This window comes from Oryzias melastigma, linkage group LG7, assembly GCF_002922805.2.
Source record: "Oryzias melastigma strain HK-1 linkage group LG7, ASM292280v2, whole genome shotgun sequence".
Classification (NCBI taxonomy): Eukaryota; Metazoa; Chordata; class Actinopteri; order Beloniformes; family Adrianichthyidae; genus Oryzias; species Oryzias melastigma.
The window spans coordinates 7,837,514-7,849,419 of record NC_050518.1 but is presented as its reverse complement, the minus strand read 5'-3'; the positions used below and the strand labels follow the sequence as shown (position 1 = coordinate 7,849,419).

General features: G+C 36.3%; 1 protein-coding gene across 2 annotated transcripts; it reads left to right on the top strand.

Annotated features, from left to right (window-relative positions):
• Window positions 1–2,712: 2,712 nt before the first annotated feature.
• zgc:158263 (ceramide kinase family protein) lies at window positions 2,713–11,081 on the top strand. 2 transcript variants are annotated; one of them, XM_024292821.2, is made up of 13 exons: window positions 2,713–3,278; window positions 4,976–5,071; window positions 5,180–5,317; window positions 5,572–5,700; window positions 5,790–5,853; window positions 5,941–6,086; window positions 6,176–6,250; window positions 6,357–6,479; window positions 6,551–6,656; window positions 7,783–7,886; window positions 8,199–8,395; window positions 8,475–8,782; window positions 10,609–11,081. In XM_024292821.2, exons 1-13 carry the CDS (start codon window positions 3,137–3,139, stop codon window positions 10,730–10,732), a joined length of 1,752 nt encoding a protein of 583 aa, XP_024148589.1. In that variant the 5' UTR covers window positions 2,713–3,136; the 3' UTR covers window positions 10,733–11,081. The 2 variants fall into 2 exon arrangements, with proteins under 2 accessions (XP_024148589.1, XP_024148588.1); XM_024292820.2 differs by having other exon boundaries at window positions 6,327–6,479; window positions 10,609–11,080.
• Window positions 11,082–11,906: the final 825 nt, after the last annotated feature.

Sequence of the window (11,906 nt, the reverse complement as noted above, 5' to 3'; positions counted from 1 at the left end):
CGCCGCTTGTGAAGTTTTATTTTAAAAGATAAAAGGCATTGGAGTTGGCACAACCATTAGAAAATAATTAATGTTATTCAGTTTGTTACATTTAAATACATTTTTAATTTGTTTCCTTTTTTTCTTTATCAATGCATATTTTATTTCAGCACAACCTCCAAAATGTTGTAGAACTCAAGGTCTGTAGATAGTTATATTACAAGCCAATTTTAAATATGATTTATGAATACATTAAATTAAACATCTACATTTTACATTAACATCCTTCTTAGTCTACCCATTTGGTGCCACACAAATGCACCAATTAATTTACAATTTCTATTATTATGCACCCAGAACATTATTCGGTAATTTGCGTGAACATGATGACCAAAAGTACAATCTTGTGTACTCAAAATAAGTTGATACTTGAATGCATACCAAATTAGACATTAATATTTGCTTTTTTTAGTAGTGTGGGAGCTCCATCACTTTGGAGCTCCTATATATTCAAACATAGTTGCATTGGCATTAAATTATGATTAAGCATGTTGCTGAAAAAAGACATAGTTTGAATTTAATTTGGAATGGATGTAGATTTGTCAAATAGAGAGGTTATCCAGCAACAAAAGCAAAACAAAAAAAATTATATAATTAAAATTAATTAAAAATAAGAATAGAATTTTATCAGGGACAAAGGGGAAACTGTCCAGCAAACGTTAATCTCTATGTGTGTGGGATAGCAGACTGCATTGCAGTGGCAAAAGAAAACATGTAGAAGGGTCTCAGTGTTAAGCATGCATAACTGTACAGGAAGTAAAGACAACTGCATGTGACCTCTACAAAACCATCAGACCACATCCCTGAGGCGGGTTTCATGAGAGGCAAAAGTAAATAATAAAAATGAATCAAAGTAAAACAACACCTGCTGGCTTTTTTGGTTTATGATAAACCCATACTGTTTTACCTTGAACTTTACTGTGATGTGTACAGTTCAGTCTGCTTTTGACATTTTATTCATTTATTTTTGCTTTAGTCAAATTGCATAACTTGGAGTTGGATCTGACCTAGTGTTGTGTCTAAAAAAACTGATGACAGTCTCACATCATTGTTGTGTATACACAACTCCCAGACATTTTTCTGATTAAATGACTACTGTGCTCTATACTGTGTTCAGCTTCTGGCTGTTTTTAATTACTACTTTATACACAAAGCAGAAAGCACTTTTATTTTACTTTGAAGGACTGATATTTCTGTCAAAATGTTTCCAACAACTTTATATTTTGCTAAGTGTTTAACAAACTTCATGGACCATTTCTGACGTTTTAACTTTTCTTGGTGTGAATATGTAGGTCCTCCAATGTGTTTTTCACACTAAAAAAAATAATATTATAAAATAATAAATTCATATTTTCCAGTTTGACTAAATTAATCAGATAATTGTCTAATACTCCAAAAGAGAAATAATAGTCTGTAAACAATTCACTTTTTCTTTGTTTTAATTTTATATTAGATGATGAAAATAAAGTAATATACTCAAATAAAAAAGGTTTCATGTTGTGTCCCTTGCTAATATTTTTATTTTTCTCTAAACTTTGTGCAGGGAAGAACTCTACATTTCAAGTCTTTGAAAAAGAGAGACACAAAGTTCATCTACTCTTCGAATAATACTTGGAATTTCACTTTAAAAGTTAAACAGTTTTAAGAGTTTTAAACTGAATTGTAATTTTAGATCCATGACTCAGCTTAACTAAAAAAAACTTCATTTATTTTTGTTGGCCTTATCGTTCTTTTATTATACCAGAGCAATAATGTTTTCAGACAGACAGCTAAACAAAACAATATACTGTGTTCAGCAAACACCAACACTAGGAGTAAAAAAATAAATATATGATTCAAAAATAACTTGGATGGACTTTCACTACCATAAGTAAAAACAGGAGCGCCAAAAAACAGATCCCTAAAACTTTCAGCATAAATTCAGCAAAAAAAAAAATTTGCACATCTGTTTTTTATCATTTCAAGTTCAAGAATACGCTGTCTGGAGCACATTAAAGAAAACTCCTGGGTTTAAATGCTGTGTGTGAGTCACGGTGAGATGAACGAAATGGACCGTTCGTTTGTCTGCAAAAGAACTGAGGTCATTTAGCTAAATACCAAATATGATTGACAACAGCACTGTTGCAAGGCTGCAGGAAATGAAAAGTAGGGGTATTTTAGTTAGGTTTTATTTTAAGCTGTTATTTTTTAAGTTGTGGCATCTAAAATTGTCATAATTGTTGTTTGCTTCCACATTAATTTCAGTAGCACAATAGCTTTTTTTTTTGCTGATGTTGGATCTGTTGTCTCACGTTATTTTGATTGACCCAAAATGTAATTTCAAAGATGTACATGGATTTATTTTACTGCAAGTGAATGTATCCAAATGGAGCAGAGCAAGGAGCTTGCGGCTTGCCGTAGTAGCATCTATGTCACACAAGCATTTTCCAACATTTTCATCTGATTGAATATAACAAATACTCCTAGTTTTGTTTATATATATGTCCTCCATCTTGAAGAAAATGGCACAAGAACATGTTAAAAATTCCAAAAACACAATTTTTATCTCTTTAAAATAATATTTTAGTCTTTAAAATGTGTATTTGAGTTGTTTAAATTCCCTAAATGTCATTTACTAGAGCCCAATGACATAATCTATCAGGAATCAGTATACATGGTAATTAACATGCAGCAATGAAGAACAGCATCTTCTTGTTTTCAAACCAGTTTCTCTCCTGTGTGTTTGTGGTAAGAAGCATCACCAGTGACTAATTAAGAGAGAACGTCTCTGTTTTTTTCCATACAGTAATAACAGGTAGAAGATCCTAAATCAACTGGGAAATCTTCCATCCAATCAGCGGTGTCCTATGCAAATTAGGCAGGTGTCACACAGAGGGAGTGGAGAGGAGGACAGGTATTTTTAGAGCAACACCCTGGCTTTGGCGGTGTCAACAGCATTTTCACTATACTCTAAAGTCATAAAGTAGAGCTATTTAGAGAAATTCAACAATGTTCACCTGTCTGCAAGAAATGATACGTTTTTTCATTCAACGACCTGTGGATTAATCTCCATTCACGAGAAGCCAGAATGTGATCGAGAAGCTGCTGCAGAGCTTTCATGAAGGCGTTCGTGCAGATGGAGACTGACTTGCGTCTGGAGTCGAGTTTGTGGGTGGAAAACAGGAGATGCGCGGCTGTCCTCACCGGCTGGCACTTCAAATGGACCGAAGTGGATAAGAGAAGTCGGGACAAGAGCACAGGTGAGCGCGCACCTGGAATAACACCCGCCCGCCCGTCTGTCGTTTTCTCTCAACCTTCAAGTGACTTTAGGTGCAAACATGATATTAAAGCTTCTGTAAGGAGCTTTTATTGAAAACAACTGCGGAAAACGTGCAGAACAAGTTTAACAAGAATCAGAGACAAAAGTTTACTGGCAACACAGGCTGCAAAACACAGCACGCGGGTCTGTGGGTTTGTCCTGTAATTACACTGGCAAGAAACAAAAAGCACTTTTACAATCTGTAGCCAACATGAGTCGTTTTCAATGTCAAGGTAATTATTCCAACATTTTTTTGCTATATAGTTAAATTTTTCATAGTATAAATATCTATATGGCAGCTTTACGTATGCTCTAATGAAATAAAATAGGCTACATTTTATTGATGCCACTGAATTGATCTGTTCTATAATCCTTGATGAAAAATAAAAATATTTACATTTTTTTTAAGTTTTGCCTAAGTTTCAGGGGTTTTAAACATGTTGTAATTCAATATTCTAAAGCAGGCATGTCCAAAGTCTGGCCCCTGGGACAAAAGTTTCAATTATTACTGACCCGCAGGCTCATGTCATGAAATTAGTAAAATGTGGCCCCCAACACTATCCAAAAAAATGTGTGTATCATAGCATATATCAGGGCAGTTCTACAACGGGGCAACAAAAAGCTTTGCGCCCCCATCTCCCAATATTTAAGTCATAATTACTCTCATTATTGACAAAGTTCAAGAAATCCTCAATACAAACTTTTTTAAAGATTTACAAAAATAATTTTCAATGAAACAAAAAATAATGTCAATAATCAAATGGTTAGAAATACTTTTTTGATCCTTTCATTTGCAATAATCTAGCCCCCCCATAGAAAATGTTCTAGCTCTGCCCCTGGTGTGAACCATTTCTTCATAGAGATTGACTAAATTAAGTTATAAGACATTTTAGACCTTCAGCAAAGCTACCACGTGGCCATTTTGTGACACTTTCTAGCTTATTTGGAAAATTCTGATCATAAACCTAAAAATAATAATTATAAGTTTATAGTGAAGGCCACCACTTTTAGAACAAGGAGAAAGTGCAGAATTTTTCAGTAAAACATCTGTTACTGTTTTCAAAGAATAGAATAGAATATAATAGAAAAAAAAGAATAGAATACAATACAATATTTTATTGTCTTCAAACAAAAAGCATGACAAAATTAAAGTTCAACTTCAAGACGACACAGGCGAACAATGCCAAGCTAACTGGGAAATATTGGCACATGGTCTTTAGATATGGGATTAACAGTAATTTTGGTTTAAAAAAAGTATGAACAAGTTAAACTTATTCAATTGCAATAACATTTCCATTTGCATTTAATGTTCCAAGGCAGGGGCCTGCAACCTTTGATGCTTAAAGGGCCATTTGGACCAGTTTCTTACTGGCTAAAACTCGAGCTGCAAAGTCCAACTTTGCAGTTTAGAAAATGACACTCATTAGCTAAAACTGCAAACCTATTATTTATTCAAATTAATTGCATTTTTTTCTCAAAGCCAAGGAGCCACAATGGAGGGTTAGAGGCTCCGGAGCCTCAAGGTTCAGACAAGGCAAGCCGAATGGTTGGCCCTCTCAAGTATTCACCTGATCAAATCTGGGCCTCTTCGCAAAAAGTTTTGACACCCCAGTTCTAAAGTTTCTGCTGTTGTCAAAGTTTCAGTACCTGTGGCCGAGGTGGTTGGAGTAGAAGAGGGCAAGGTGGAGGTACTGCCCCACAAGACTGTTGAGGACACAGACAAAGATTTCACTGGTGAGAGCTGTGAAGAGATTATGATTAAATAGTAAACATGATATAAAACCTCCTCACTGGACAACATTCTGTATTTACAGCATGACTGCGTTCTCTTTTTTGTTCCAGTTTTCTACGTGAAGCGCAGCAGCTCTACTGGATCCTGTGGGTTGCTATGGAGACTGGGCCGGACCCAGTTCAGCTGCCCCAGTCGAGTTCTCAGAGACCAGTGGATCAAAAACCTCAGGATAGCCGTCAAAACTCACAGTATGTTTGAGTGATTGTACACACTAGAATGTCATCCGAAACACAGTTAATATGACCATCAATCACTTTTAAGAAAATGTGGTATTGAGAGTTTTTAACATGTTCTTGTAGCATTTTTCTCATGATGGAGGACATGTATACAGAAAATAAAGCTTAAAATTGCATTTCAGAGTATTTCTTTATTTAACAGTTTGAAAAAGCCTGTAGGTGTGACGTAAAGGTGTTACTCATTTGAATATAAATGCCCCCTCCAGCTCCTTTACGTCCACATAGACTCTTGGTGTTCATCAACCCGTTTGGAGGAAAGAAGCAAGCAAGGCAGATCTTCCATTCTCTTGTGGCTCCCCTGTTTGAGCTGGCTGGCATCAGCTCACATGTAATAGGTAAAGCTTTCTCAAACAAACTCCAGATGGACAAATGGTTAAAACTGCACGTTGATTGACTATCAACCAGCTTTTCCGTGTGCTTTCAGTGACTGAGCGGGCAAACCAAGCCCGAGACCACCTCCTGAAGAAAGACCTGACAGGCTTCGATGGGTAGGCACTTTAAGCATTCTGGATTAAAAAGAGACCATCAGAAGAGGCGCTCTCATAAACTAAAGGTCTGGTGTTTGATTTGAACAGTGTGGTGTGTGTGGGAGGCGACGGCATGTTCAGCGAAGTGCTTCATGGCGCGATCGGGCGGACTCAGCAAGAGGCTGGCACTTGCGAAAACGATCCTGGTGTCACTTTGCAGCCTTGCCCGCTTCACATTGGTATCATCCCTGCAGGTCACTGATGTTAAGTATTTATGATCTGGTGGTGTTTGATTTAGAGATCTGGCACGCACGTTCTCATGCAATCTATGCTCCTCGTGTAGGCTCCACAGACTGCGTGTGTTACGCCACGGTGGGAGTGATCGACCCTGTTACATCAGCTTTACACATCATCATTGGTGAGAGAGGATTCTGACCATTTTATGAAACACTTCTTTTGTTTGAATTCACTGGACTTCCCATAATACCTTGCAGGTGACTCTCAACCTTTGGATGTGTGTTCAGTCCATCACGGCTTTGCTTTGGTGCGCTACTCAGTGTCTCTCCTTGGCTATGGCTTCTATGGGGATGTACTGGTCGAGAGTGAAAAACACCGCTGGATGGGACCACTCAGATACGACTATTCTGGTCTGGAATGAACAGACAAATAAAACGTAATTTTGAAATATCTTTTCAACCAGCTTTTCTTCTTTTTTTAGGGTCAATGGTGTACTTGAGCAACAGAAGTTACACCGGCACAGTTCAGTATTTACCAGCAGACCCGCTACTGTCCAGCCCGAGAGACAACACACGCTGCCTGTCAGGGTAAAACACATTCAAATAAGGACATTAATAATGCATTTGATTTAAAATCAGTGGCTGTTTTAGCAATGCTCAGTTTTTAGACTTAAAAAATATATATATCTTTTTTTTTGTGGAGTTATACCCAAAATCCTCACTGTTTGTCCTGTAATTATGTTATTACCTCTTATCCTCCATGTGAATTGAATCTTTAGACAGTGCATACTGTCTCAGTAAAAAAACAAATAATGAATTCCTTCAATTTCATTATCAAGAAAAGAGAAGGCTCATGCATAATGACAGTGTGTTGCATTTTTTAGTTAACGGATGCTAGTTTCACCCTCAGTAAGAGTCCTGACTGATGTTATCTGAGAATGAGGATGACTAGCTGTAACCAGAAACCACTTTAATTAGAAGTAGTGAAAGTGCTCACATGGTCCTTATGATGATAACTCAAGGTAGTGCAATTCAGATTCACTCTTAAGATACCTCCAGGAGCATCTCAGAGAATCTAAGACTCATAAGCAGAAACTCAGAGGAAATTTGTGTTTTTAACATGTTTAAGTGACATTTTTAGCAGAATGGAGGGCATATATTGAAAGAAAATTCAGTTTAACATTGTGTTTCTGAGTCTTTCTTAATTCAAATCGGGATGGAGCAGGAGCAGATGGAAAAAATGCTGTTGGAAAAAGCTTGAAGGTGTGACATAGAAGCTAAAATCAGCAGATTTATCCGCTTGTAGACAAATAGTTCCATGTATTTCCTCGTCCGACCTCGCATCTGGTTGAAAGTGTGCAGCTAGATAGCACCAATAATGATTGCCATTTTTGTTGCACCGGTAAGGTTAGTTTGAGTATGTTAGGCACTATAATCTAGCGGGAGAGCGTGTAAATTGAGCGATGATGGGAAGTGGAAGCAGGCTTACTGCCAATAGTCCCGTCCACAACTGAGAGATGAATTTCTAATGAACTGCTGTCGCTCTGTTTAAACTATGTCCTATAAAATAATAGTTTTTTTTTATTTTGGCTAAAGCCTTTTCATAATTAAAAGACCACTGGGAACACTTCGAAAATAAATCAAAAGATGATTGGAGTGGGCCACAAACTCTATTTAAGGAAAGCTAAATGTAAATCTGTGTATTTTTATTTAGGTGCAGCGTCTGCTCCAGAAGCACAGAAAGACTTTTCCCTAATTCGTCTGACTCAGGCTCCCTTTACAGCTCCTACTCTGGACATTTCCATAATGACTTAGAAGGTAACACCACAGACTTTATCAACCGTCATGTTTAATTTATAGCTGATTCTTTTGGCTTGTACCCAAGTGCTTCTATAGGTTACCTCTGATAATTGATTTAACTACAAAATATCCAATATGCAATATTATTTGACAAGACCATGTTCAAATCTAAACAATCTTCTTGGGAAAATGTGGTATTTTGTTAGATCTTATGCTAAAGCTACTATTACTATTGCAAATACCATTACTATAACAAATAGGAACATTTAAAAAGTCATTTTTTTTCATTTTTTTAAATCATAGAATGAAGTCCCTCCCTTTGTGTTTCAGGTGAGTGGGTGACTGTGGAGGGCAGGTTCAAGTGTGTGTCTCTCACCTGCATGTCCAGCTCATGTGCCAGGAGCCCCCTGGGCTTGTCTCCGTCTGCACACCTGGCAGACGGAACTGGAGACCTCGTTCTGGTGTGGGACACTAACCCTCTGAGCTTCCTCAAGTTTCTCTACAGACACACGAGCACAGAGGACCAGGTATGAGATTTTCCTGAGGCATAAAGGAAGGGAAGAACTTGTGCTTGGATCATAATCCTGCTTTTTTGTTTTTTTCCAGTTTGACCTGCCATTTGTGGAGGTCCATCGTGTGAAAGCGGTTCGTTTCTGTATGGCAGGTGACACAAAAGAGGAAGAAATCAGAGGGCTGAGTGCTGAGACAGACATAGAAGCGGGAGGACATGTGAGGAGTGGAAGCAGAAACGGATCTCAGCAGCACTTGGCAGAGAAAGCCACAGGAACGGTGACGACGAGCGTGGAGAAAACAGTGACCCCCTTCACGTGGTGCCTTTGCTGCAAGAAACCCTCTGCTGTGTCAGTGTGGAACTGCGATGGAGAAATCCTGCCTTTTACTGATATCTCCTGCAAGTAAGAAACAACAGAACAGACTGCTTTCTATTCCATTATATTTAAGATTTCTAGATGCCAGATTAAAATTTTAAAGTTTTCAACATTTTCTCCCACTTAGACCTGCCCATAACCCTAAATGAGACATATTCATTACAACTTTTTATAAATGTATTAAACAGCCAATATTATGGTATTTGAAGGCTTTCAGAGTAAACTATACCAATTTTCTGGTATATGATAATATATTTTCTTTGGCACACTAAAAAAAGGATTTTTTTAATGAAATATTAGTTATTCTCGCAAGCTCATTTGCCCACTTAGAAGTGAGACGCCTCAATCTTTTTATTTTTTGACAAATTAGACATTAAAAAACAAGCCATGTATATGTAAACATGTAGAGACAAAATTAATTCAACTTAAGCATTAGTAAAAGAGAAGAAGAAAAGGAAAACAACTATGACATAAACCAAATTAACAACATAAAAATAAAAATATATATAAATAAAAAAGTAAAAAATTCTAACTTTTCAACTTAGAGTATCCATAATTTAAAGAGTAAGAAAAAAATCACATAACCAGGTAAACTGACAAACAATTTAAAGTATGTTGGCATTCTTTATTTTTTAAGAGATTTACAAAAAAGATTAAACTTGCTTAAAATAAAAACGACAATTTGGGACTCGCTTTTAAAAATGTGTGAATAAAAAATCACCAAAAATAGCTGAGTTGATGAACAAAAACTAAATTTTCTTTTCTTTGTACGCAAATAATGGAATTGTATTAGACGCCTCGATCTCTGAGGCTCCGCCTTTCGCTTCTTTGGGTGCCGTCCATTTCATAATGTCAATCTAGAGCCGGCCTCTGTATGCGTTTGGCCCATGAAAACAAACAACTTTTGCAAAGATGGATGTCAAATTGTGCATATTAAATAAAAGCATTTTGCCACTCATCGCTAGCTCTGCAGAGAAAGTAGATGTTGAAGCGCAGATTCTTCTTGGAAGGGGCTGGCCCCCACGTCCATATGTATGTAGGTGGGGGACCCAGTCATTCTCGGGATTGGGAGGGGCTGGTGCTCAGAGAGCAAGATTTTAGAGGAATAGTCTGAGATGAATGAAGCAAAGTACCGTTTTGGGGTTGTTTTTTGTGAGGAATTAACAAGATAATACACTTGAAAGCTCAAAAAAGTTGAATATTCATGATATAGGTCCTTTAAATTATGCTCTATTTCAAATGCTGAGAACCATATGTGAGTTAATTGTTGACATATTTGTTTCACAGATGTATAATACATGTATTTTGGCACTTGGAGGCTCTTCAAAAAGTTTTGAACTTTTTCTTTTGCTTTGTTTTTTTCAATTATTTTACAAGGAATTTGAATCTGTTCTAAAATTAAGTGTATCAAAAGATAAAGCTTCTCTGATGTTTTGTGTTTCCTATTTTGTGCAAAATTATGCAGATCTATTAGTTATACAGTATAGAAACATGTGAGCATGAGGAATTTACCATCACAAATAACCTTTAGCTGTGGTTGTAATTCTGTTTTTTTTTTCTTTTCTTTTGGTACAATTTTCAAAAAGACCTTCTTTTTAGCTTTTAATACATTCTAATTTCAAAAATTTGAATTTATTCAAACAATTAAAATACTGTAAAAATATTGATTCTTGAACCAAAGCATTTTTTTTAAATTATATTCATATTGTTTTAAATCTTTGCCATCATTTTTCAGCTTGCTTCAAATAAAACATGCATTTTTTGTTAGCCATGTATTTACATATTTTCTTGATTTAAGGTTGAAAAAAGCACACTGTTTTGAAAATATAAATTTGCTTGTGTTTCTTTGTCAGAATTCATGGCCAGTTGGTGAGACTGTACGCCCGGGGCATTGAGGACAAAGCTGCCATTCACCACTGCAGCCAGGAGAGGGACACGTGCAATATGACATGCATGATAGGAAAAAGTCTGCCTTGAGTTTTAGTAGAAAAACAAAAGAGATAACAACTGTTCTTCCAGTCTGCTATTGCCAAAGTGTTCCCAAAGTTCAGATATTTTGGTGCCTTTTGTTTGTTTTTACACTTTTATTGAAAAAGTCTATTTATTCTTAGTCTTGTGTGATTATGTATGAGTGTGTCTAAAGATGTCAGAAATGTTTTTCTCCTTCTTCTCTCTATAATGCAGCATTTTTTTGCACAAAACCTACTTAACCTTGCAGTGTACAGTGTATAGGCTGGATTCTGTTGTGGTTCTCTGTGTCCTACTTTAATAAAATGATGTCATATATCATTAAAACATATTCACCAGTAAGAACTGATCATTTATAATGTAGTTTTATAAGTTTGTTCTTCAATCAGTCATACCATAAAAAAATTCCTTTTGACATTTTTATAATAAAAAAGTGGTTTTGACCTTTTATGACAGAAACTCTGATCTTTCACCGGTGGGCTGTAAAATTACTCACTGAAAGAAATGACGTGTAAAAGCGCAAAGTCTCTTCAAACACCTGCTTAGCTTTGTTACAACTCTCACAGTTGCAGGATCTGTGCAGGGTCATTAAATGTTTTATTAGCCAATGTTTGCAATATGGTGTGTGACTCCAGTTGAGGTACACACCTGTTGGAAACAAAATAAAAAAACTCAAAGTGAGTCAGTGCAGCCAGAACTTAAGAATTCAATATATTAGATTTCCACTCCAATCCTCTTTTTTTAAAATCTATTTTTAAAGCATTTCCATAGGTCTTTTAATTATGGAGTTTTTTGATCCAGATGCCAGCACAGATGAGGCCAATAAAGAAGTATATAGATTTATTTGTCTTTAAGTGGATGCATGGGAATGGAGTGGAGCAGGGAGCTTGAGGCCTGCTGATTGTAGCGTCTACTACACAGCTATGTGCTTTTTCCAACTGCATTTTTGTCTGCTCCTGGTTAACAATAAATTGAACAAACTAGTAAATACTCTCAATAGAAATTCAATTTTAATTTTCTTTATGTGTCCTCTTTCATGAGAGAAATGCCACGACAACCTGGTAAAAACAACAGTTTTCATTGGAGTGGGGCTTTAAGGATGAAGAAAGCTGCAGAAAAATTCATAACAATTATGTTCTAATTGAAGTCTACCCTTAATGAAACTTAAAAACACCCAAAGAAA